The sequence below is a fragment of the Cololabis saira genome, chromosome 16, assembly GCF_033807715.1.
Source record: "Cololabis saira isolate AMF1-May2022 chromosome 16, fColSai1.1, whole genome shotgun sequence".
In the NCBI taxonomy this organism is placed as follows: Eukaryota; Metazoa; Chordata; class Actinopteri; order Beloniformes; family Belonidae; genus Cololabis; species Cololabis saira.
The window spans coordinates 24,464,765-24,492,337 of record NC_084602.1 but is presented as its reverse complement, the minus strand read 5'-3'; the positions used below and the strand labels follow the sequence as shown (position 1 = coordinate 24,492,337).

Genomic DNA, 27,573 nt, shown 5'->3' with positions numbered 1-27,573 from the left:
CAGGATAAGTAAAATGGATCACTGCAAAAACTCAAAATCTTAACAAGAATATTTGTCTTATTTCTAGTTAAAATGTTTCATTTTAGTAAAAAAATCTCATCACACTTAAAACAAGACTCATCACTGGAAAAACAACAATTTTCACCTGTTTCAAGTAGATTATCACTTAAAATAAGTAGAACAATCTGCCAGTGGAACAAGATTTTTTTGCTTGTAATGAGAAGATAAATCTTTTATATACTTTTTGTATATAATGTATGTATATATATATATATATATATATATATATATATATATACACACACACACACACACACACACACACACACACACACAGTATGTTGTGCTACACCTTTCTTTGCCTTTTTTTCATAGAGCTGATAAAACCAAAGTATGGTAACCACACCGAGGCATGAATTATTAATTCCAGTTTACTTGACACTTTACCTGAGGGGTTGATTTACCTGCTGCCGGCACAGGACTATTTCATTTCATCCTGCCAGCCCTCACAGGCCACTGTAAGTGGCAGAACAACAGAGGATAATTTTGACAAAAATGTATTTCTTTTGTGATTAAAAGGGCATAACCTTTGACAGGAGGGAGAAATGTCAATAGTCTCCTTTGAAACACTGTGCCTGGAAGATGATGACAGTCCATCTCCAATTAATTCTCAAGACTCAGATGATGAGTTTGACTTGGAGTCAGATGGTAAGCATACGTACTTCTTAATTTTCTTGGGTAAACAAAATCTTTCCTGCTCTTACTGCTGTAAAGCGAGGCAGTAAAAGACTGCAGTAAAATTCTAAAAATGCTACACAATGGCTTATTTTGCAAAATGTATGCTCTTCACATAAAGATTCTCATCCTGACTTTTTTTGGGCTTCTTATAGAGAACAAGACGAACAAAGATAAAATGTCTGTAGCTGAGGTATACATGCAGGCCTGCAAACGGGTGGGTGTGGTTCCAGTTTCTTATTTTATCAGAACTTGTGGTGATCCAACTGTGACACTCACACACCGAGGACTTGGGCCTTTAGGGTGCAAGGCTCTCGCCTTTGCTTTAGTGGTGAGTTTGAATTTTAAAACTGTCAGTAAGATTCTCTTTATACAGATGTCTGATGAAGTTTTTTTTACTTTTTAGAGTGATATGAGCATCAACACACTGGAACTGGCAGACAATGACGTTCAAGCTGAAGGAGCCAAATACCTGATGGAGATGTTGAGGGTTAATTTGACGATCCAGCACTTGGTATATACAGTGCCTTGCGAAAGTATTTGGTCCCCTGGAACTTTGTGACCTTTTGCCACATTTCAGGCTTCAAACATAAAGATATAAAACTGTAATTTTTTTGTGAAGAATCAACAACAAGTGAGACACAATCATGAAGTGGAACGAAATTTATTGGATATTTCAAACTTTAACAAATAAAAAACTGAAAAATTGGGCGTGCAAAATTATTCAGCCCCCTTAAGTTAATACTTTGTAGCGCCACCTTTTGTTGCGATTACAGCTGTAAGTCGGTATGGAGTATGTAATTTTTGCCCATTCCTCCTTGCAAAACAGCTCGAGCTCAGTGAGGTTGGATGGAGAGCGTTTGTGAACAGCAGTTTTCAGTTCTTTCCACAAATTCTCGATTGGATTCAGGTCTGGACTTTGACTTGGCCATTCTAACACCTGGATGTGTTTTTTTGTGAACCATTCCATTGTAGATTTTGCCCTATGTTTTGGATCATTGTCTTGTTGGAAGAGAAATCTCCGTCCCAGTCTCAGGTCTTTTGCAGACTCCATCAGGTTTTCTTCCAGAATGGTCCTGTATTTGGCTCCATCCATCTTCCCATCAATTTTAACCATCTTCCCTGTCCCTGCTGAAGAAAAGCAGGCCCAAACCATGATGCTGCCACCATCATGTTTGACAGTGGGGATGGTGCGTTGAGGGTGATGAGCTGTGTTGCTTTTACGCCAAACATAACGTCTTGCATTGTTGCCAAAAAGTTTGATTTTGGTCTGATCTGACCAGAGCACCTTCTTCCACATGTTTGGTGTGTCTCCCAGGTGGCTTGTGGCAAACTTTAAATGACACTTTATATGGATACCTTTAAGAAATGGCTGTCTTCTTGCCACTCTTCCATAAAGGCCAGAATTGTGCAGTATACGACTGATTGTTGTTGTATGGACAGAGTCTCCCACCTCAGCTGTATGTGACCCTTGACCTCTGACCTCTGCAGTTCATCCAGAGTGATCATGGGCCTCTTGGCTGCATCTCTGATCAGTCTTCTCCTTGTATGAGCTGAAAGTGTAGAGGGACGGCCAGGTCTTGGTAGATTTGCAGTGCTCTGATACTCCTTCCATTTCAATATTATCGCTTGCGCAGTGCTCCTTGGGATGTTTAAAGCTTGGGAAATCTTTTTGTATCCAAATCCAGCTTTAAACTTCTCCACAACAGTATCTGGGACCTGCCTGGTGTGTTCCTTGTTCTTCATGATGCTCTCTGCACTTTAAACAGACCTCTGAGACGATCACGGTGCAGGTGCATTTAGACGGAGAAGTGATTACACACAGGTGGATTCCATTTATCATCATTAGTCATTTAGGTCAACACTGGATCATTCAGAAATCCTCACTGAACTTCTGGACAGAGTTTGCTGCACTGAAAGTAAAGGGGGTGAATAATTTTGCACGGCCACTTTTTCAGTTTTTTATTTGTTAAAAAAGTTTGAAATATCCAATACATTTCGTTCCACTTCATGATTGTGTCCCACTTGTTGTTGATTCTTCACAAAAAATTACAGTTTTATATCTTTATGTTTGAAGCCTGAAATGTGGCGAAAGGTCACAAAGTTCAAGGGGGCCAAATACTACCAAACTGACTGAAAGAATACGTACTCAATAGGTCATAGTGTGTACAGGACTGATCAGTTCAGTGTTTTGTTTTGTTGTGTTCTTTCTTTTCAGGATTTATCAAACAACTATCTTATGTCTGCTGGAGCTGAATATGTGGCTAAAATGTTGCTGAACAACATTTCACTGAACTCTATTAAACTTTCAGGTGATTTCCCAGCTAACAGGATTGTTTTTTGCAACCTGCTGCAATGAGACGAATGGAGCCTCCGATTAACATCCGCTCCCTTGGTTGGATTCATAGAATATTATGAAATTAAACTGAATTAATTGCATTCAGTCCTTTACAATTCAACTGAAGTGAATTGAACTGAATCACAGTTTCTTTTTGGGGTTTCGTGAATAAGAAAAAATGAAAGACAAAAACAATTCTGATCATTTCTAGCTTTAGCAGCAATAAATAATCACTAGCTAGTATGTGATGTGATGCTTAATTAGAACACACAAAATATTTGAAATATTTCAAATATTTTTAAACATATTAATATTTTATATATTTATATATACTTACATGCAGGAAATGAATTCATGGATGAAGATGCTCAACATTTTGCAGAGGCCTTGTCAGTAAGTTACAGTGAACTGTTGTTTTCAGGATGTTATTGTACTTCTCAATGTTTGCCCATTTGCTTATAATCGTCATCACTCTGCTTTTATTTTCTGCTTTTATTTATATTACTATTACTACTACTAATAGTAATAATAACAAAAACAACAATAAGAAGGCATTATTCATGTATGTATTAAGAGCAATTCAAGGATAAAAGACCTGGACCTGAGCCATAATAAGTTTTGTGAAAGAGGAGGGGAACATATGGGACAGCTGCTAGGTATGGACAATAATGCTAAATCTAAACATTATCAGGTTTTTCTATTTTCTTTACTTAACAGCGAAAATTTCTTTTTTCCCTTCCTTGATTTAACGGCTCAATTTCTGCAGCAAACAATGAAGGCTTAGAGGTGCTGGACCTCAGTTGGAATCATCTCAGAATGAAAGGGGCTGTTGCTCTTTGTGCTGGACTAAAGGTAGAGCTATATATCACATTTATTATTTATTTATTTATTTCGATCATGTGCTCAATATGGTACACTCATTCATAACATGTCGTGTAATCATTTGGATCGAAAAGGAATAGGCTGAAGCTCTGAGCTTATAAATGCCTACCCTTTAACCTTCACATTATTATTATTTACACTTTCTATAACAAATGCTTTCTAGCATTTCCACCCAAAAAAGAAGCAAACACAAAACACACAAAAAAATATATATATGTAACAACAAAGAACCAGTAAGAAAAGAAAAAGGAAAAATAAATAATAAATAGTCCCGATAAAAACAAGGACAAAAAGATCAGTAATTATTACCTGCATCATTCCATAATTCTCTCTCTTGCATCTTATCCTTCAATCTGGTTGGTATTTACTAATCATGGTCTGTTTTAAACTATTTGTATACTGTATGATGTTTTTACTTTGTTTAAGATTATCTGGCAAGCTATTCCACAACTTAACCCCTGTGACTGAAATACACATACTTTTAAGTGTTGTTTTAACTGTTGGTTGTTTGAGATCATGTTCCCCCTTAAACTCATATTGCCCATCTCTATCCTTAAACAGTTTTTGTAAGTTGCAGGGGAGTGAACTATTCTTTGCTTTGTATATTATCTGTGCCGTTTTAAATTCAACTTCAATTTAGAGTAATTAATGCTTCAGAAGTCTACATGATCCCTCACGGTGTCCACGTTTAGGTGAATATGATATTAAAACACCTCGACTTGTCATGGAACGGCTTTGGTAATGAAGGAGCCCTGGCCATGGGAGAAGCCCTAAAGTTCAACAACACTCTGGTGCATCTCAACCTCAACAACAACCGCCTCACCAACGAGGGCGTCAGCATGCTGTGCTTGGGTCTGGAGTGCAATGACTCGCTCCAAGTCCTGCAGGTTTCTGGGCAAGATTGTATTAAGTACATTCATCATCAATATGGTTTCATATTTATTGTAAGATGATCCTTTTCTCTTTTTTGTTGTTGTTTGTTTTGTTTTTTTAAACTTCTGTAGCTAGCTTATAATGCTTTAACAGTAGAGAGTGCACTGGCCCTGGTCAATATGGTGAAGAACTCACCTAAAACTGCCTTGGAGGAGATCAATATTTGTGTGAGTGACATTTGATCACAGTTTCCACAAGTCATGACGCTCATTCTATGTTGTTTATTCTTTGTATATAATCTATTTTCTGTTTTCATTTGCACAGAATGTACTGGTGAATGAGAACTTTGTGAATCTGTTGGAGCTGACGTGTCAAAATCATCCTGGTCTGGAAGTACACTATCGAGGAGTAGGAGGCTTTATTGCCAAGAAGCCGCCAAAACGAGTTGATCCAATGAAAGTAGTCCAGGTCTGTTTGGTTCTGTCATGGAACTAAGGCATTCGAAACAAAATCTCAAACACTCTACATCATTTTATTACATTATTCAATGACACATTCATGTATACTGTTTATCAATTTCATAAACGTTCAAAAAAAATTACATTGTCAAAACCTCTTCTCCCAATATTTCTGAAGGATTATCTTGACAACCACAAGCTGCGCCTTTGGGATTTCTTTCGGAATATTGATAAAGATGGCACCATGCGAGTCCCTGTCACAGACTTCAGGAGGGCAGTTCAGGTTTTTAAATACATTGATATTCATGCCTGTGCTGGGTTATTAAATTGCTACTGAACAATCATTTTTTACACAAAATAACCACTTAGAATTATGGCAAAAGAATGACTTTTTGTGTGTGTGTTAGCAATCAAGCATTCCTTTGGATCGATACCAAATTGAGGAGCTGATTCACAGACTTGATCGTGACAGGACAGGGATGGTGGACTACAGGTGAACATTGTCATATATTGATAGAGCATGTTGACTATTCTTTTTGATAATAATTTATTTATTTATATTTTATTTATTTATTTGCACAATGATAACAGTAATGTTTATCATACAAGGACAAATAATTTGTGCAGTGAAAAGAAGCCCGAAGGGCTTATAAAAAATTCTCCCCCTCAATACAAAATTTCCAAAACAAATCAATCAATAGAAAAAGAAAGGAAAAAGAAAAGGTAAAAGAAACAAAGAAAAATAAAATAAACACCCAAACAAAAATATCCATGAAATGGCAATTTCATTTCAGTACGAATAGCCTGTTAATTTTGTCTAAATAAAAGATACCCCACCAAGCTGGTCCTAAACATTTTTAAGGATGACGCTAACTTAAGAGATCTATCTAAACAGTTCCAGAGTTGAGGGCCATGGAATTTGATAAAGGATTGGTGACTGCAGGTACGACAAAGAGGTAAATGAAAGTTCTTCCCACCTCTAACTGAATAAGAATGAATATCTGATGATAACAGAAAAAAATTATGAAAAGTGACTGGAATGTCTTGTTTGAAATGAATGAACTTAAACATAAACAGGCATGTTTGAAACTTGTTAATAGAAAAAATTGATAATAATTTAAATTTGCTAAATAAGGGTGCAGAAGGTGCTTGATGAGTAGAAAATGAAATCATTCTCAAGAATCTTTTCTGAATTAGAAATAATTGGTTAAGGTACGAAGAATAAGAAGCGCCCCAAACAATGTTGCAATACGTCAAGTATGGATAAATTAGACTATAATATAATGTCATGAGACAGGACTGATTAACTAAGAAAGAAACTCTTCTAATAATACCATAGGATTTCATAATTTTTTTGCATACATACTCAATATGTTTTCCCCAGGACAATCTTTCATCCACTAGTTAGTACACCAAGAAATTTTACACATGAAACTTGTTGGATTTCAATATTATTAATTTGGAGCTTTAAATCCTGCTCAGGAAAAAAATTGTTTTTGTTTCTAAAAAGAATATAATTTGATTTATTTATATTCAAGGAAAGCTTGTTCGTCAGAAACCATCTTGAGGCGTATTCCAACATGGTATTGCCATTTGTGATTAAACATTCAAAATTAGAATGCGACATGACAAAGTTGGTATCGTCCGCAAATAACAATAACAATTAACAATAAGTATATTTAAAGTGTCTTTCAGTCGTGCTCTGAGAAATGGACTTTACCCTGAATGATTTCAAACAATATATTGTTAAAATACGATTCATTCACAAGAGTCAAGGGAGTAATATTACTCCAAAACAGCATTTAGGCATATTTATTACATTACATTACAAAGAGCAAGTGTTCAGGCTCATGGTGTTTTCTGATGTCTTTGTTCAGGGGACTGGCAGATACACGAAAACAAATGATGAGAGATCACCGTCGCCACATAAGGAAGGTTGAGTCCCGTCAGAAGAAAGAGAAGCAGAAGAGTGATCGCATCCTGAAAACCTTCCACAGCGCGGTGGAGGCAGTCACACCTCGGGCCTCCATGGTCATATCCCCCGGAGGTGCCAAGGAAGAATCCAGTGGCCCTCAACCATTTTCTGCCACCCCTCTCAGCTCTTGGCACCATATTATGTTGTCAAACAGCAGCCGGTACTCTGTCACCAATCTGAGCAGCGAGCACGTACACCTGCCTATGATAGGGGGCACCTCACCGTACCGACCCACCAGCTCCCCAGCAATGTGGTCCTACTCCCAACCCAACCTGTTGACCGACTCCCATCGATCTGCAGCTGGCAAGTCCATCTCTGCTCCGGGTATTCGCTCTGATCCACAGATGGGCCACAACAAACTCAGCCCTACTGCTAACAGCCTGACCAGGTCCAGGCCTGCTCTCACTGCCAAGGAGCCAGAGGGTTCAGTCAAACCCAAGAAAGTGAAGAAAAGAAAGACAAAGAAACAAGTTAATAAAGACTCAAAATAATATGTATTCTGATGCAGATTTATTTTTCAGTTTCATTGTCATGCATAGTTATTGAATAAAGACATTTCCTTAAAATGCGACTGGGACGGATAGATGAAATTCACATAAAATGCATCAATTACTCAGTCCAGAGGCAGGTTTGGGGAAATTCCACCTGAAAAACATCCTCTAATTGAGTCAGTGATATAGTTGTAATGCTACTCTGAACAACTTTGGGCAGTTTGGATTTAAAATGTACTGTAGTCATCATGATGGAGCAATATTTGAAAAGCCCTCAATTCCTCATTTTTCTCTCCTCTTAATAAAACTGTAAACTGAAAAGTTGAACAGCCCGACAAACCATCTCTGATCGCGCTGTTTTCTTTACCGGGATCACAAGAAAAGCAGAGCAGTGATCTCCTCTCCATCCCTTGTTGCTGTCTTGTTTATTTATCTTTACTCCACCAACTCGAAATATTTAATCACTTTTCTAAGGAACGACGCGAACGCAGGCTCAACAGCAGGTGTATCCGCTCCTTTAATCTGATTAGTTTATGAATAAATCGTCCCCCATGTGGGGTGCGCTCTTATGATTGGCTGAAACAAAGGAAGATATCTGATTGGTTGCATCCTTCTCTGTTAAAAAAAACGTATTTGTGGATCGAGTCACATCAGGGGAGTCTCAAAAGTCACACGCAAATCCAGCGCAGCTCACAGACAAAAAAACATTTGTAAATCAGGTTATATTTGAGTGTGCATCAAAAATACATTAGTATATCTTGTCCTACGCACGTGTGAATTGTTCTGTGCATTTGTGAAACTTGTCCTGTGCATTTGTGAAACGGTGTGTGCATTTGTGAATCGGTGTGTGCATTTGCGAATTATGAGACTGTTCTAGTTCCATATACAACAACCTGGACTACTACAAACCCACCGATCAGAAGCTCTACATATACAACAACGGCTATTATGTGACAAAGAAGGATCTGGGAGGTTAAACGTGTTGTGATTGATACGATGGATCTCTATTCACTTTCGTCAAAAAAGATAGAAAAAACATAATACCTTTCCTATACTATCCTCTGTCTTCTCTTGAATAAAATCAAACTGAAGCATTTAATTTTGCTTCTGATTACTTCTGATTACTAGCTCTTGCGTTCATGATTTGAATGCATTTTGTGAAAATCCTCCATAAATGGGTAAATAAATACATTTTTAATTTAAGAATAATCATTAGATGCTCCAACTCATTCTGTAAAAACACAGTCAGATGGTATCCGCGCCCTTAATGTGTGCAAAATCATCAAGACCTCAGCAGTAATGTATGTTCCTGGGGAACATCATAAACAAAGCAAATGCACACATGATTGTACATTTTGCACTGGATCACAGTATTTCAAATCTGACCTGTAGAAGTCAATGTCTGGGTTTTTTATCATCAAAACAAAATACCAAAGACACAAAAGCTCAAGTATGAAGTGTGAAAAGTGCATGTAGTATATAATGATACCTGTATCTTTCCATTATCAGTGTGAACTAAATCAGTGCACGAGAGAAAGGAATTGGTCACGTTAATGAAAAAAGTTACACACATATATCACATATGTGCTCTGTTGTGATGCCATAATTTCAGAGGGTATTATAGGCTATGTATTGGATAACAATACCACAAACATAGCAGATAATCTAGACTAGCTGGCAGGACACACATTTATCAGTTCAAATAAGCTTTTCACACACGGCAAAGAGGCGCATCTGTTAAAGAAACACTGCAGAAAGAGAACAAAACCAAACAAAAACACACCCACTTTTCCCTTAGGGGTCACTTTGTTGACAACTTTATCATAATGAACATGGGATAAAAACAAAACAAAACAAAAAAAAAACAGTTAAGACTCATTTCAATACCTTCCACTTTTACATTTTGGATTAGGTTGCAGGATCAGATCTCAGAACCTTGGGGAAGATTTTACCCCTCCATCCTTCTTGTCCCCCTCCCCCTATACGTGTGTGTGTGTGTGTGTGTGTGTGTGTGTGTGTGTGTGTGTGTGTGTGTGTGTGTGTGTGTGTGTGTGTGTGTGTGTGTGTGTGTGTGTGTGTGTGTGTGTGTGTGTGTGTAATCGGAGCCTGGCTCCATCCGGTACTGAGCACTAAGACTAGGCAGATGAGAAACTCTGGGTAGGGTGATCCCTAACATCTAGCAGAAAAGAGTATTATGCAAACCTAGCAACTATTTTACGAAGTGGGGGTGTATTTTAACAGGGATTTCTACAGAATGATCACTAGAACATTTATTTTGATTTAACTTCAATAGGAATCAGAGCTGAAATAGCTTTCAGTGCACAAAAAAAAGGTACTGTCCCTTTAAATCCTCCGCAAGGTGGGGGTTTGGGGAGGTGGGTGTTGCTTGAGTGACATCGCTGGGAGCCAATCAGCAGGCTCGTGGGGTGAGCACACAGGCCCCGGTTGCTGTCGCTGCTGCTGCTGATGCTGAGGGGATGCTGGGGTGGATGGTCCAGGCCACGCTCGCCGCACATCAGGTACACTGTTTTTGTATCTCTGCGTGTAAGGCCGTTTCCTGTCATTTCAGCGCATTTATTTCTCAGAGCAACTGCTATCTCACTGACTATGGAGGCGCATGTTGAGGAGATGTTGAAGGAGACTGGATATGTCTTTGTGTGTTTCCTCTCACGGCTCAGATGATGTTGCATCCATGGCCAGGATGGGGTTGTGTATCATGCGGCTTGTGTTTGAAATTGTAGCTGAGATTTGGGGGGGAGAACGGGACATGAGATTTCCCTATGGGGTTTGGTTTCTAAGCAGTTTAAACATCTGTGTATCTAATGTAATAAAGATTCGTGGCATGATGGGTGGCAATCTCTGTGGATACAATCTGGACTACATTGACTAATATTTTTGCAGAACATATATTGTTGGTATATTAGAACTAGGAGTCAACACCCTCTTCAGTCGGATTTTCATATGTCCATGAATGAAGTTTAATATCATTATCTTGGGACACAATGTGCCTCAGCACTATGAATCATCCCTGTGTCATCTTGAACCTTTGCAGCTGCCTTCCTTAACACTCATCTAAAATAGTAAGCAGAAGCTTGTACTCACTTCCTGTTTTGCTCTTAGGGTCAACTCTTTGTTTCCACTCTGTCGGATGATCATGCTCTGCTGCAAAGATCTGAGCCTTGTAGTCACTGGGGGCAGACACAAACCTAACGCAGGAACAACAGACAGAGATGCATCCTGCTGTTGATAAGGCACAGGAGCAAAGGTGAGTCCCAGGGCAAACTTTAAAATTAGATCGGCAGCAGTGTGATCAACTTACAGTTGCTTTTAAGATTCACTTTCTGTTTGATTCTGCTGTGTCTGAATAAAGTCCAGCTTATTTGACTATCTGTGCTGTGCTTAGGCCCATTTGGACCTTGACACATCCACACAAAGACAGCGATGGCAAAGAGAGATTACCTGGTGGAGGCGGCCAAACAGATCCGCATGGCTCTGGACAGCGAGGTCAATGAAGACTACGAGGCAGCTTTCAGTTACTACAAAAATGGAGTGGACCTTCTGTTGAACGGAGTTCAGCGTAAGCAAATAACACGGTCTTCAAGTCTGTATGATTCAGCAAATGGGGAAAAACATAGGATGGGAACATCAATAGAAAACAGGAAGTCATAAAGTTGATCACTGATTTTCTTCAGTAGCCGGCAGTGTGCGACTGTTTTCAAAAGGTTCAGTTGGTCCAGCTTATCTGTTGGATTTATTACCTTCACATAGCTTTATAAAATGTGTGTTTTTATTGGTGTCGTAAGGAGTTTGACTGTTTTACAGTGGACCCAAACAAGGAACGGAGGGAGGCTGTGAAGAGGAAGACAACACAGTATCTGAAGAGAGCTGAAGAAATCTTTATAACACATTTACACGATAACCTAGGAAAGGGAAGCTCTCATTTAGGGGTAAGATAATCATTCTTTGTTCTAAAATAAGATTGTCTTAAAAATAGAACCTACTGTGTTTCTTATGACAGAGGATTAAACATTTAGGTCCAACTCTTGTGCTCCCCTTCTTTGCTAAATTGGGGAACTCCTGTTTTATTTGGGGATTACCATTTTTTTGGTATTCAATAGTTCTACTAAAGTACATGTCACTGATTAATACAGCGTTTTATTTTATTCTGCCACACTTAGATGGACACACACTTACTTTAAAGTTGTGAACTTATGACACCGTGCAATAATTTGGCAGGTATTAAACAATATAAATAAAGTTTGAAGAAATCATTTTGATGCAGTTTCTTTTTTTTTTTGTTAATTTGACAAATTTAAAAGTTGGGGTTTACCTCCCTTGTCATCCTATTGTATTGTAGTTTTAGAAAATAGGGAAACAGCCCTGGTCTTGGTTGTAGAGAATAAATTAGGTTTGTAAATGATTGACATCATTCAAACCAGCAAATGTTTTGATTATGTCACTTTCAGCTTTTTAATGTTCAACACTTTGACCTCACATTTTTACTTGTGCTGAAGGATTTCACATATTGCATGAAAACTTAGGAAACTTTCCTTCACTGATACGCTGATAATATCCTCTGTGGGTCTTTATCACCAGGGATACAGTAGTCTGAGATTTCATCCAATCAGACACCTGAGTTCACCCGTAGAGGATCTGGAGATGTGTAAAGTTGTGGGAGTCAATGATAAGGTAAGATACTTTTTTGTTGTTTGTTTTTAACTTTAATACATTTGCATTTGTTGAAATATATAAAAAAAAGTGTTATAACCAGAGGTGTTTTATATATATGTAGACCTTGCAGATACATCAACTCACTGCAGCCACTAGGGGACCCCCAAGTGTTAGAGGAGAATATAGTTAAGAGTTTATAAAGATTGTAAAGTCAGAATTTGAGCAGGCAAATTTGCAAGTTTATAAAGTCAGTGTTTCTTAATTTTCTCTTACAAACGTTCAGGTTTATTAAGTCACAATTTCTTAGATTTCTTTCCCCAAATTGCAAGGTTATAAAGTCGGACATTCTGAGACTTTTTTTAATCCCAGCATTTTAATACACCATTTAATACACCATCATGCAAGCCGCAGCGACATTTCTACATTTTATTTGCTAGTGCAATATGAATTTGAACTTCAGATGCACAGATCGAGCCTATTCTTCTTAAGGGATGACAGAATAATGCATCCCCGTGTATTGACTTCCCCTATCATACTATCACATTGTAGTTTGAGAAAATAGATGATCAGAATCTTGCATAAACCTCTAAAAAATCTAGAAGCAACCCTGGTGTTGGTTGTAGCGAATGAATTAGGTTAGTAAAGGAGCTGTGCTATTCAAACCATGACATTTGTTTATAGTGAAATATACTTCAATGATTTATTTTGGTAACCTGAGGATGTATTTTTTCATTCCAAAGGTCCTGATTGTTCAAAGCATGGTCAACAAGGAGACATTTGTTGTTAAGGTAAGACGGCATGCTGGATTTAAAAGCTGATGGACCTGACACGATGCATAAATATAGGCAAGGCAAGTTTATTTGTTTAGCACAGTTCAACACAAGGTAATTCAAAGTGCTTTACATCAACATTAAAAGAAACAAGACACAATTAAACAGTAAATAAATAAAATGAAATAAAATGATAAGAAAAGAGGTAAAATAATAAAAAGCACAAGTTGTTGAAAAGTAAGGGCAGTAGAGTAAAGCAGGTAAATATACTATACTATACTATACTATACTATACTATACTATACAGATTTACTATAAAACCAACCTATATATCCCTTTGCAAACATCTGAACACTGACAGAGGTTTTAGGATTGCTCTCTGTGGTGAGCCAGTCAGTGAAATCTCTGCATCCTGTCTCCCTGAGTATCTCCTTGCATTGATCCGTCAGAGAGCTCTCATCCTTTTAGCCGGTGCAAGTGCACCTCAGATTTCAGCAACGCATAGACGGACATTTTGAAAGGCACGATCCAAGCAGCTTCTACCAAAAAAGAATTTAAATTTTTTTTTTAAAAAGCACACAACCCTTTTGGAATCAGTTATTACAGCAAGTGTACGGTATGTCTTCTTGCAGAGTCTGGTCAAATCGAGCTGGGAGAGCAGGGACCAGCCAACCATCATTCCTCAAGGGGTACCATATATGGTTAAGCTGCTGCGATATTACGTGAGCGAGGATGCCGTGTATCTGCATCTTGAACATGTCAAAGGTGAGTAATAAAGGCTGCTCTTTTAGGCAAGGCAAGTTTATTTATATAGCACAATTCAACACAAGGTAATTCAAAGTGATTTACATTGACATTAAAAGCGACAAGACATAATTAGACAGTAAATAACAAATAAGATTGAAAAAATTAAGAATAAGATGATAAGAAAAGAGGTAAAATAATAAAAAGCACAAGCTGTTAAAAATAAGGGCAGTAGAATACAGCAGGTAAGTTTAATTTAGGAGTACACTTGAGTAAACAGTAATGTTTTTAGGCCTGATTTAAAGGAGCTGACAGTTGGAGCAGACCTCAGGTCTACAGGAAGTTTGTTCCACCGGTGAGGAGATCATAACAAAGATCGGTTTTTACCATCTTAAGAACATAGCCAGAGTCCGCCCGTTTCTCTCTCAGGCCAGCACGGAGGTGCTAATGCATGCTTTTATCTCATGTCGTTTAGATTATTGTAACGCCCTGCTCTCTGGTCTTCCTAAAAAGAACATGTACAACCTACAATTATTACAGAATTCAGCCGCACGCGTGCTGACGAGGACCAGAGGGCAGGAGCACATTACACCTGTTTTAAAATCGCTGCATTGGCTCCCCGTGCGTTTCAGGATCGATTTTAAGGTTCTTTTACTAGTTTTTAAGTGTCTTAATGGTCTTGGGCCTTCTTATTTGTCTGCACTACTTTTACCCTATCGACCCTCGCGGACCCTGAGGTCCTCCGGTGCTGGCCTTTTAACGATACCAAAAGTTAGAACCAGGACACACGGGGAGGCGGCATTCAGTTTTTATGGTCCCCGATTGTGGAACAGCCTCCCGGAGAATCTCAGGGCCGCAGAGACTGTTGATGTTTTTAAAAAGAGGCTCAAGACCCATCTCTTTAATCAGGCTTTTAACTGACTCATTTAACTCTTTTAAATTTCTTATGCTCACCCTTATTTTTATTGAATCTTACTGCTCTGTTTTTTTTTTTGTTAAGCACTTTGTGTTTCATTATTTGTATGAAAAGTGCTATATAAATAAAGTTTGATTTGATTTGATTTGAAGCATGTATTTTGGTCCAAGACCATTCAGGTCTTTGTAGACCAGCAGGAAGATTTTAAACTCTATCCTTCATGACTGGTGTAATATGGTCCAGTTTCCTGGTGTTTGTAAGGACTCTGGCGGCAGAGTTCTGGATCAGCTGCAGCTGCCTGATAGATTTCTTGTTAAGGCCTGTAAAGATGCCATTGCAATAATCCAACCTACTGAAAATGAATGCATGAATACGTTTTTCCATGTCTTGTTTAAACAGAATCCCCTTAATTCTAGCAATGTTTTTTAGGTGGTAATAGGCAGATTTAGTGATAAACTTTAGATGGCTGTTGAAGTTCAGGTCTGAGTCAATAAAGCTTTTTTTAATTTTTTTTTTTAAATTTAAGACAATTTGCTGTATGTTTACATTGTACTTTTTTCTGTAATTTTTAGGTGGGAGGCTCTTCTCCAAGTTGCATAAGCTGAGAAATGAGAAGGCCAAGGAACACCCAGAATGCTTGACCTCCGGCCAACACAGCCTTAAGATGAAGATCAGCCACACCTCCCCCACAATCAGCACAGACTACCAGCACAGTTGCAGAGAAGCAGCAGTGATTCCGGAGAAATTGAGCGATGAAAGCCCAGATACAGACTTCCCAAAATGGGATGAGACTCAGCAGCGCCTGGAGAGCTGCGGGACTCACTCGTACATTGAGGAGACAGGCTGTCTGCAGAACACTCGCTCTGCAGCGTCATTTTATACCAAGCTCGATCGGCTCTCTTTGCTCTCCGGCTCGACGAAGACACAGGCCGGCACCCGTATCCATCCACCAGCTCCTAGTTTGTGTTTGCACTCCAGTGAAACTCAGGAAAAGGCCGCTCTTCCTCTCGCTTGCGCTCGAGTCAGTCAAGCTCTTGATGTCATGTCGGAAATCCATAGAAAAAAAGCCGGGATGGGACTGATAGAATGCAGCTCGGACTTTGAAGCAGCTTGGAAAGCCGCAGACCCGGCAAATGACTGTGAGAAAATAAACCCCTATGCAGTAAGTGACAGTAATTTATCAAGAACACTTGGACAAACAACACCTCGAACAAATAAGACCTCATTTATAAAAGAGGGAACACCAAACAGTGAAAATAAGGGTTTGAGTTCCTCTCCTGCCATTTTACATCTTCCACTCCATTGCCAAACACAGATTCGTGGCAGAGCATCATGGGATACAAACAGCTCTGTCCATGGATCTTTTTTAGGTGGTAACTCGTCAGAGGTTGTTGCAGATTCAAAGCGAAATGGAACCAGCCTCAGTCCAGACGACAGAAATGGAATCATTGTCATCAGAAGCACAGACAGAGCAGTATTTTCTGACAGTATGGACTCAAGAAGAAATTCAGAAAATTTCTCTGACTCCCTATCTGTAGATAAACAGAGGATATCTTCAGGGGTTTCCTTGGGCCTCTCAGGGGTCAAATATAAAAGTGAAACATGTTCCAGAGGAGTAGAGGAGGGCGTGCAGGTGCCCTGTGAGTTGCTGGTTCCTGAAGATAAGAAAGTAGTTGCAATAAAGGGATCATGTGTGGGGATGCTCTCTTCTGATCCTCTTGGAGCCTTGACCCACACCAGGGGAGAGGAGGAGGATCCTTTCTTGAACCCACAGACACCAGAGGAGCAGAGAGATCAGATCATTGAGGTGGACGGCTGGTGCCACCTCCCTCGGGTGCCGGTCAAGTCCTCCGGGCCTGAAGATAAGGCCATGCAGACCTGCTGGGGGCTTCCAGAAGCAGATGTGCGCGTGTGGGGGGCACAGATCCTCTTGGCCCTCGAAAGTCTACATCAGCAAGGCATTCTGTGTCGGGATCTTAACCCTAAAAACATTTTACTCACCAGCAACGGTGAGTCAATCAATTTTATGGCTAAAAAACATTTTTTTGGGGGGGGAAAAAGCAGAGCTTTGAGATTAACTTGGCAAAATGTGTTCACAGGAAAGGTGTGCTTAACATTTTTCAGCCAGTGGAGTGAGGTTCAGTCCGAGATTAGCTCCAAAGCCACGGAAGAGATGTACTGTGCTCCAGGTAAAAATATTTCACCCCTTTCAGCAGCTACTTCTTAGTATAACCTGCCACCTAGTGGCAAAATGCAGCTAATTCACCTAATTCATCCTGGGGAGGCCAAGCATCTCATCGTGACATAAAAACAAACACATTTTTAAGAATCATTACTTGTTAAAACAACTGAACTCCTTGTATGTTGACAGAAATCGGTGGAGTTTCCAGAGTTACAGAAGCTTGTGATTGGTGGAGTCTTGGAGCTTTGCTCTTTGAACTTCTAACAGGAATGGTAAGGCACGGACCCAGATGATTCTTCATTTTGCGTCACTCCTACAAATTATGTTGAGCATATAAACCTTTTTTTATGTTTTGTCAGCCCTTGTGGCAGCTTCATCCGGCAGGAATTCACTCCCACACCCAGCTGCTCATCCCTGACCACCTGAGTGCTGCGGCGGCGTCTCTGCTCACCGAGGTTGGATTTTAGTCTCGATGCTCTAAAAAAAATCTTGGTCGGTGAAATCAAACTGATGGTAAATCTGGCAGCGTTTGAACTCTGACTCATTCTGCCCCACAGCTGCTCCAGTTTGATGCCGGCTATCGCTTGGGTTCCGGAGGTGGAGGAGTAAGCGACATCAAGTGTCATCCCTTCTTCAGCGGCGTCTCCTGGAAGGCTCTGACCTGCTGACCCCGAGCAGTCGACCTGCGTCTGCTCCCTTTGTGCCACACGTTCTCCTGGATTCCAGCTTCCTAATGTTGCCAGAATGGATGTAGCACTGATTTCAACTGCGTTTTATGCTTCCCAAAGGAAATAACTTAACAAAAGCTGAATAAAAAATGGTGATGTAACAAATACACTTATTACTTTTAACTGAAGAGACTTGAGATGAAACTCGTCTAATGCACTTTTGATTATTTATACCTTTTAAATCACCTAAAACTATTTGCTATTAATAATGTTAGAAAAAAAAATTGATAATAGACAATAGTGATCGAACTGATGTTATCAATTATCCTGTTCAGTTAAGATGAAGAAGTTGTTTTTAACTTATATGAAGGGTTGGTAACACAAATGTTTATTTTTCTATATTTTTGGCATTTTTTTATATTCAGTTTGAAAACAAATATCAACACTTTCCCCTTGTATATCACAACTATCAGTTATCAAGAGGTATATTTGTTATTAGTTGAAAGGGAGTGGATCAATGCCTCTCTGACAGGCAATAAAATGCTACATTTTTTGTTTTTTTTTTGCATATCAATGAAAGATGATATCCTGCATCCTTGTAACTTTTGGTCGTTATTGTGAACTGTATCTTTTTCCAGAAGGCTGTTGAGGGGCTTTACATTTATGACACATTTTCAGCCCTCTCATTCGACCGCTGGAGACAACATGGGTCAAAAGGCTCAATCCTGTCAAAGCAGAGATGTTGCATTGGTTTTCTCTTTGCTGACCTGTGAGAGACATCAAAACTGGAAACTGGAGCTTTGAGACCTCTCAGGGATGTTCCTCTCATTAGTCCCTACTAACATTTGCTCACTGTACAAACACTTTCAGCAATTCATTTGTCTAAATGTTATCATCCTCAGTAGCATACAGATGGAGGTTGGTGAGCTCCAGATTCCTAGCATTCCAGCATGAGTTACTTCATTATTTGTCTCAGGACCATGTTTTCTCTGGAGAGACAAGATATAAGCTTTGCCATTCAAATGTAAATGTGGCACATTATATCTGCCAGGTACCTCAGAACTGAGTGAATTTATGAAAATATAAGCCATTTTAAAGGCTTCACTTGATGTAACTGTTATAATAATGCATGCAAAACCTGTCCAATCAACGTACAAAACGGCACAAAGCATCAACCCGGGAGCTACAGCTGGGTAATGAGGTTTTTATTGTTTAAAACATTTTGTTTTCTTAAATAGCCTTTTTACACAGCAAAAAGAGAATTGTCCCCTTATTTCGTTAACTAGATGGCATAAAACCTTGGAGGATTGTTGTCACTTTGGAGATTTTAAGTGTTTTTCTTTTTTTCTAGTTTAACATGTGCTCATTGTTCATCTCTCAACCAAAACAATAAAATTACAATATGCAGTTTTATTTGTATTTACCTGTCATCTCACAATAAGTGGATTTTTTTTTTTTCCAATTGCATGTAGAAAATGACACATGGCGAACAAAGTCGTAGAATATTTTTTCATTTTTCTTTTTTTTCTTTGATCTATGAACCAGCACCAGAATCCCCAGATCCCAACACTTCCAGACCGGTCATCACTGCTAGTGTTACAAATGTCCATTGCACAGCCCAACTGGTCATTTCTGTTTTCTAGTTAAGCAACATAACACATTAACTGTAGATACAGTAATTGTCATCAGGTGATTGCAGCCACTGTTTACATCGGGTGTTTTTCCTTTGGTTGGGCCTGGAGCTGACAACTGTTCACATGTCGAGGAGCAGCACCCTGGGGTCCTCCACCACTGCCTTGATCTTACGCAGGAAAGTGACAGCCTCTCTTCCATCAATCAGACGATGATCATACGTCAGAGCGACGTACATCATGGGACGGATCTCCACCTGGACGAAACAATAATCACTCAGACCAAATTCCTTGAGGATCATACATAACTGGAGACCAAGAAAGAATATGAGCACTTAACCCAAGTGCCATATAGACTTTTTTTTTTTTTTTTTTTCAAACCAAGTACAGTACATCAAACAATCTTTCTGTAATCAGAGGTGTCAAGTAACGAAGTACAAATACTTCGTTACCTTACTTAAGTAGAAATTTTGGTTATCTATACTTCACTGGAGTAATTATTTTTCAGACAACTTTTTACTTTTACTCCTTACATTTTCGCGCAATTATCTGTACTTTTTACTCCTTACATTTTAAAAACAGCCTCGTTACTCTATTTCATTTCGGCCTTTAAAAAAAAAAACTATCCAGTTAAATTGCTCCATCTGGATAGAGTGAATTTGGTTGTGGTTGTGGCACATATGTTCTTGTCCAGTTTTGTTCTTACATCCGTTCCCTCAGATTCCTGCAACTAAACTTGGATGTACATTCCAATAAAGGTTAGGATAAATGATAACATGCCTCTGAAGTTTGACTTTTTGCACCATTACAATACTTATAGGCAACTAGTCATCATATCTCCTGCTCTCTGAAACACATGTTAATGCTCAATAGTACACATATATGGTTCTTTAATATATTTGTATTATACTAAGATGCATTCATTTTCAATGGCTTTTGTCCTTAATGGCATTTTTCCCCCTTACATTACTTTTACTTTTATACTTTAAGTAGTTTTGAAACCAGTACTTTTATACTTTTACTTGAGTAAAAAACTTGAGTTGATACTTCAACTTCTACAGGAGTATTTTTAAACTCTAGTATCTATACTTCTACCTGAGTAATGAATGTGAATACTTTTGACACCTCTGTCTGTAATTCATATGACTGTCACAATTAGGAGGACACAAACCTTTCCGCCAATGGCAACAGGTCTGTCAAAGATGCCATGCATGCCTAGAATGGCAGACTGCGGTGGGTTGATTATTGGCGTGCCGAACATGGACCCAAACACCCCACCGTTGCTGATGGTGAAGGTTCCTCCATCCATGTCTTCAACAGCCAGCTCATTCTTACGAGCCTATAGACACAAGATTACAATCCAGTCACATAATGAGGAAATCTCAAGATAGCGTATCACATCGTGTGTGAAACAAAAGAACAAACTTAATAGGTAAAATGTAAATCTTTTTATGAAGTACTGAGTTACCTTCTCTCCCAACAAATTGATTGCCTTCTCAATATCAGTGAAGTTCATTCCCTCTACATTTCGAATGACTGGAACCACCAAACCCTGAAAAAACAAAACACATGACTGAATTTTCCGGCCTTTACCTTTTGAATAAAAGTCTTTTTTATTTTTTCAGGAAAAAAAAGGACAATCAAGGACTTGTATTCAGTATAATAGAACCCATTTATCTCACCTTCGGCGTGGCCACAGCCACACTGATGTCAACGTATTCCCTGTACACAATCTCTTTGGTTGTGTCATCGATTACTGAAAACACATCAATGTAATATAAATAATTATTTGGTACATTAAATTTTAAATCATAGGAAAATGTGCCACCCCAAAAAAAAAAAAGGTTATTTTCTTGTAAACCACTTCCCATCACATATAAGTGAAGAGACCCAGCAAGTAAAACCCGCAGACCATTATAGATCTTTAGAAAGCCTGAACATGGACCACCTCCATTTTACTGTGGTCTATCTAAATAGGTCAGGGTACTCTAAAGGAAGTAAATAAGTCAGTGCTGGTTTTGAGGTTGAGCAGTGCAAGATACTGAAACTTAAAAGTGTCGTCTTTGCCTGATATACCCATCTGAAAAATCATACCAGACATGCAAAGACGCAGCTCACAGATACAAACTTCACCACAAATTTCAGGTTTCAGTCTCTTAAGGTTAACTTTGTACCGGCATTGACAGCAGGTTGGTCTGTTAAAGCGTAAGCAGCAGCCTTCACAAACGCAGACATGAAGCCCAACTTGACGTTATGCTTTTTCAGGTAGGCATCTTTGTACGCCTTCCTCATCTCTGAGATGTTGCTGTGGGAAAACAGAGAAACTGTATTACTAAATTACTTAGCTAGCACTAAGGCAACAAAGTAAGATTGAATCGAGAGGTTAGTGTACATTACGCAAAGAGAAAATATCAATGGTCCTAAAATACACAAAAGGTCAATAACATCAATATTTTAGAATCATGAAATAGAATTTAATCTTTTGATTACAACACACATTTTCTTGGGGTTTTCTGGAAAAATTTAAAGATGCCAACTAAAACCTATTTCTCCACCTCCTATTTTCATGAAAAATCATCAAGTTTGCCCTGAAGTTTATCATAATGTGTGTGTCTCATGATTATGTGCATTGATCTGTGCTAAAAAGACAAAACACAACGTGTTGTATCTGGTTTAAATTAGCTGAACTTATCGTCAAGGCTTTTATTAAACCTTTTAATGTTGAAAAAAAATAAAAAAAATACAATCACTCAAAACAAAGTCATTCATCGATGGGAAAAATCATATTTTTTGATGGCTATAAAATATTTCTGCTGCACATGGTGCTGAATAAAGCTATTGAAACTGGCCTGCTAATTGTTTCCCTATTGCTCATTTTTCTCTTGTATCTCTCTTTTTAATTGTTTGTTTTCCTGTCTCTAACCCTGTTGAAGCTCTAGGGTTTCTCCGCTAACATAATTAGCCCCTCCCAAGACACAGACTCTCCGAGAAAGGAGAGAAGAAGCGATAAAAATCTTCACTTTCTAGGGCCTGTAAATCTTATTGGGCTGTCATAAAAGCCCATATCGGTTGAGGCAGCTCTTCCACTCAGAGCGCAGGTCTCTGTGGGCCCCTGCAGATGCTCCAGCCTCCTGTTCTGACTAGTTCCTTCAGCTCCAGATGAGCCCTTGCCTGGGAAGTCTTCCTCCAGACCATCAATGCCAATCCAATTAGGATACATAGAAAACCCTGAATAGCAGAAAGCTGACACCACACATTTGCGGGGAAAAGAAATTCTCAAAGTGTCCTCTTCAGGATGGAGGGCAAGTGCAGACAATAATATTTCCATGTAAATTAATAAAACTTGTTTTAACAATTCTTATCTTCGTTTTAGATGTAATTACAACCAAATATTTACATTCCAGTGTTTAACAGGATATCGGGTTTCAAAAAGCTTTTCCTATTGGACAGATTCCAATCTATAACCATTTGTGGAAGTGTTGTTTTGGCTTTTAACAGTGATATATACATTACTTGCACTTTTTTCAGCTTTATTTACATACAGAACATATAGACTTTAGTGTGATTGCACATGAGTAAAGACTTGAACAGTGCTTGAGTGTCTTTCATCTTCAGTCGATATACTACTTGTATGTGTTAATGTAGGGAAGCAGGTTGCACATATACATATATAATCTAAAATAGCAGTGAGGGCTTCATTTTGTAGGTCAGCTAATTGAGTATTTCCTACCTCATGTCGACCTCGTTAAATGTCGTCAGCATAGCGCAGGTGTTTTGGGCTTCTTTCAGTCTCTGAGCAATTCTCAACCTCATGCGGTTCATCTTAACCTACAAAATAAATAAGTAAAAACAAAAAATAAATCTAAGTTTTCAGCCTTAGTAAACATAGAAGAGCATTAAAGAGATTTTTAAGTCATTACATAGAGGTAAATATCTTTTGACTTGTACGCTTACCCTGCTCTCCGTCCTTGCCGCTTTAGCCCCACCCTCCCCGTGTGCTGGTGCCGATGGGGCAGCAGTGGGTTTGATGGCTGAAACTATGACAACGAAGAGGAGAGAATCAGTCAGTACTTCTACGTATACCTTTATAAAATGCCAACCAGTGACAAATAGTATCGTTAAAGGCAGTACTCGAGTTGAGGGGGGATGAGGGGGGATGGCATCCCCCCTGAAATAAAAACGGTCAAAATCATCCCCCCTGTAAAACTGCCATCCCCCCTTTCCATCCCTTATGTAATTTCATCAATGAATGTGGTATTACTGCTATTTAAACATTTAGAGTCATCACCAGAAAAATAACACCAGAAAAATAACTTATTTGACAATTTTCACCTGTTTCAAGTAAATTTTCACTTGAAATACTTGAAAAATCTGCCAGTGGGACAATATTTATCTTCTCATTACAAGCATAAAAATTGTTTTTTCCAGTGATGAGTCTTGTTTTAAGTGTAATAAGATTTTTTTTACTAAAATGAGACATTTCAACTAGAAACTAAATTTGACTTATCCTGTAAACGCATATTGATAAGTTCAGAAAACTGCTGCTATGTCATTCCTGCAGTATTTCTGCAGGTGTTTTGGTCAGTGCTATTATTTGTAATATATTATATTATTTGTAATCAGCACAAATTATTTGTCCCTATATGATAAAATCCACCATCCCCCCTGATTTTTTTTTACAACTCGAGTACTGGTTAAAGGTCAAGAACACAGACATCAAACAAACCAGTTCTCAAATTACACAGACTGTCTGGTGTCAACTAACCTGGTTTGGTGGCCATAGCATGTGCTGGCACGGTTGGCACAGGGGGCATGGTGGTCGGAATGGGTCCCACAGCTGATGGAGGAGGGGGAGGTGGGGCAGCAGAAGGTGGTGGAGGGGCTGCAGCAACCGGGGCCTCGGCTTTCGGTGCTCCTGCAGCTTTGGGAGCACCCGCTAAAGAGATAGACAGAAAAAAGTTAGAACACCACAGGCTTAAAGGTGACATTTTAAGCCTTTGTTTTTAGTAAAAATCTAGTCCATGAGACCTCCTTTTCTAAGCTTGAAAAGTGGTGTTCCTCCTTCAACCTTCCCCCCATCTGGGACCAAAAGCTCCTCAATCACTCCAGCAGAAGGAGAGGGAACTTGTACTGATGTCTGAAAACGCAGAGAAAGAAAAGTTAAGTAGACAACAGAAATGGTGCATATCTTTGTGATTTGTCTGGTGAAAAACTAAGAAATGTAACTGCAAACATGAGTAAAATCAGTAGGTTTACCTTATCAGTCTCAATTTCACACACCACCTCATCTTCAGAGACAGTGTCTCCAACAGCTGTAATTACAAAACAGTTTAAGCATCTGTTTCATCTCGTAATGGAAAGTACCTATTGCGTGTTTTGTCAATTATGAGTTACCTTTTTCCCACCTCACATCCCCCTCTGTGACAGACTCAGCAAATGCAGGGGTCTTGACTGTAACAACTTCATTTCCTGAAAAAAAAAAAAAAAAAAAAAAACAGTTTTTCTTCACTCTACACATCTATCCTTGCCATTTATACTCTGATAAGTTTAACAAGTGTAAAAATATGAGAATCGGATAACCTAACACATACTGTAGGCTACAGATGTCCTGAAATACTGGATTTGGAAGACATTGGATCGGGGATTGTATTTTCTGAGGATAAAAGGAAAATAAGAAGTATAAAATTGGATTTAAACATGTTAAATATAGTTGTTTATTTCAGTGAGTGCACATACTTACACATTGTTAAAAATGACAGAGGGGCTAGTTGACAGAGCTGTTAAAAGGAAGGACAACCATGAGAACATCTTCTGAACCAATAGGGTGACCATATGCTTTAACAGTACACATACCTGCCGTGGCCCGACCAGCTAACACATTATTCCCCTGTGGAAACACACAGGCAAGTATTATAGCACTTCTGCATCCTTTACATGATTCAGTATGATATATATACATACATAATTGTGTGGTGGTGTAGTTTACAGGACACAGTACTCGAGTTGAGGGGGGATGGCATCCCCCCTGAAATAAAACCTGTCAAAATCATCCCCCCTGTTAAACTGCCATCCCCCCTTTCCATCACTCATGTCATTTCATCAATGAATGTGGTTTTACTGCTATTTCAACATTTAGAGTCATCACCAGAAAAATAACACCAGAAAAATAACTTATTTGACAATTTTCACCTGTTTCAAGTAAATTTTCACTTGAAATAAGTAGGAAAATCTTCCAGTGGGACAAGATTTGTCTTCTCATTACAAGCAAAAACATCTTTGTTCCACTAGCAGATTTTTCTACTTATTTTAAGTGAAAATCTACTTGAAACAGGTGAAAATTGTTGTTTTTTCCAGTGATGAGTCTTGTTTTAAGTGTAATAAGATTTGTTGTACTAAAATGAGACATTTTAACTAGAAATAGGACAAATATTTTACTTATTTTGAGTTTTTGCAGTGATCCATTTTACTTATCCTGTGAAGGACAGAGTCATATTGATAAGTTCAGAAAACTGTTTTTTATTGTTGTGTTTTGATGTATTTGATGTAAGCCCAGTGGATATTTAAATCTTACAGAAGGCTGCATTTAACTGCTGCTATGTCATTCCTGCAGTATTTCTGCAGGTGTTTTGGTCACTGCTATTATTTGTAATATATTATATTATTTGTAATCAGCACAAATTATCTGTCCCCATATGAAAAAATCCACCATCCCCCCTGATTTTTTTTTTTAAACTCGAGTACTGACAGGACATAACATTTGATCTACATGAACTTTAACCTCAAGTTCAATAACTAGTCAGACAGCCTGACAGTCAACATGCCAGTGCAGGGACGTCCCTGTTCCCGGTCATAGGTCACTTTAGAGCAGGGGCCACCAATCCTGGTCCTCCAGGGCCGGTGTCCTGCATGTTTAAGATGTTTCCCTGCTTTAACACACCTGATTCTAATTAATCATCGTCATCAGCTTGTCATCAAAGACTGGATAGTTCTGTTAATGACACAGTCACTTGTATCATGGTGCAATGAAGCAGGGAAACATCTAAAACCTGCAGGGATACCGGCCCTCGAGGACCAGGATTGGTGACCCCTGATCTAGAGGCGGAACAATGACCTCTGACACATTTAACACATGCATCCGTCAACACGGTGGATACACGAATTCACAAGGAGAACTTGACAAATAACTTTTGAGCCTTCAACTCATTTAAAAAGGGGCTAATAAAGCTCCAATTATCTCACCGTCCAGCTTTACTAATGTATTACCAAATCAAAAATCAAGCTAATACCGACATGACTTTGCGCTGCAGAAATCAATGACACTACAGTTAAAGAAATGACTTCCCATTTCCATTTCCTGCCTGAGAGAGTTTTTCCTGATTCTCCAGTGTTTGACCTCAGCTAGCCCGCTAGCTGGGCGTGAACGCTCTTGGAGCTGCACAAATATCATCTTATTAGTGCGTTGACCTGAGGTTAAAGTGGAGCAGTGACTCCCTGCTCAGGTGAGCCGTCTCTAGCAGTGACGTTAGGATGTTAGGACCGCAGCCGGGGCCGCAGCTGCGGTCCTAACGAGCAGCCGTGGAGGTCCCGCCGTCCTTGGCTCGGACTGACCGCGGCCTGCGGCGGCTAACGCTAGCTCCAACACCCGCCGCGGCCGCACCGGCAGCCCGGGGCGGGAACCGGGACCAAAGGCTCGGTTGTTAGGTGCTTACCTGGCGGATGGCTGAGAGAGAACGGCTAAAGTTCCTGGTGAGACACCGGGAATGGGATAACATTGTCGCTGTGTGACAGCAGCCTGACGGCGGAAGAGAGACTCCGGTGACGTCAGACACAAGCTGCGCAGGCGCAGGCGTACAGGAAGTGACGTCAAACAGACCAGCAAGCGCTCCGGATGGAGGGAAAACCACATGCAGGAATCAGAATCAAAACCAGAACCAGAATCAGAATCAGAATCAGATTCTGAATCTGAATCTGAATCTGAATCTGAATCTGAATCTGAACCAGAATCAGAATCAGAATCAGAATTAGAATAGAATAAAATAGAATACTTTATTGTCAATGTACCTGGGTACAGTGAGATTGAAAGCAGCATCACCTCTCCAGTGCAAGACAAATAAGAAACAATAGTGCAAACAATAAGAAATATAAATAATATAAAAAAATATAAAAAAGGTTAAGGTGCATTTGAATAGTGAAGACCTGAGATTCTATTTACAGATGATAGTATATAGTTACACATGTA

At 39.1% G+C, this 27,573-nt stretch overlaps 3 protein-coding genes across 3 annotated transcripts; 2 read left to right on the top strand and 1 right to left on the bottom strand.

The window, feature by feature from the left end:
* The first annotated feature begins 605 nt into the window (after positions 1-605).
* Positions 606-7,752, top strand: LOC133462156 (leucine-rich repeat-containing protein 74A). Its single transcript, XM_061743297.1, has 13 exons — positions 606-708; positions 891-1,066; positions 1,142-1,249; positions 2,954-3,047; positions 3,417-3,466; positions 3,648-3,729; positions 3,840-3,925; positions 4,648-4,842; positions 4,960-5,055; positions 5,153-5,296; positions 5,465-5,569; positions 5,694-5,779; positions 7,164-7,752. Exons 1-13 carry the CDS (start codon positions 606-608, stop codon positions 7,750-7,752), a joined length of 1,914 nt encoding a protein of 637 aa, XP_061599281.1.
* A 2,478-nt stretch (positions 7,753-10,230) lies between these two features.
* On the top strand, positions 10,231-19,104 carry rps6kl1 (ribosomal protein S6 kinase-like 1). The gene is made up of 12 exons (XM_061744359.1): positions 10,231-10,271; positions 10,873-11,017; positions 11,156-11,329; positions 11,575-11,699; positions 12,349-12,441; positions 13,164-13,211; positions 13,826-13,958; positions 15,426-16,862; positions 16,953-17,042; positions 17,225-17,307; positions 17,395-17,490; positions 17,593-19,104. Exons 3-12 carry the CDS (start codon positions 11,194-11,196, stop codon positions 17,701-17,703), a joined length of 2,352 nt encoding a protein of 783 aa, XP_061600343.1. The 5' UTR covers positions 10,231-10,271; positions 10,873-11,017; positions 11,156-11,193; the 3' UTR covers positions 17,704-19,104.
* dlst (dihydrolipoamide S-succinyltransferase) lies at positions 18,888-27,177 on the bottom strand. Its single transcript, XM_061744360.1, has 15 exons — positions 27,044-27,177; positions 25,188-25,221; positions 25,075-25,111; positions 24,926-24,987; positions 24,729-24,803; positions 24,591-24,646; positions 24,363-24,471; positions 24,100-24,270; positions 23,289-23,371; positions 23,065-23,162; positions 21,509-21,639; positions 21,017-21,090; positions 20,803-20,886; positions 20,506-20,673; positions 18,888-19,591 (listed from the first exon to the last, which is right to left on the bottom strand). Exons 1-15 carry the CDS (start codon positions 27,104-27,106, stop codon positions 19,457-19,459), a joined length of 1,380 nt encoding a protein of 459 aa, XP_061600344.1. The 5' UTR covers positions 27,107-27,177; the 3' UTR covers positions 18,888-19,456.
* Positions 27,178-27,573: the final 396 nt, after the last annotated feature.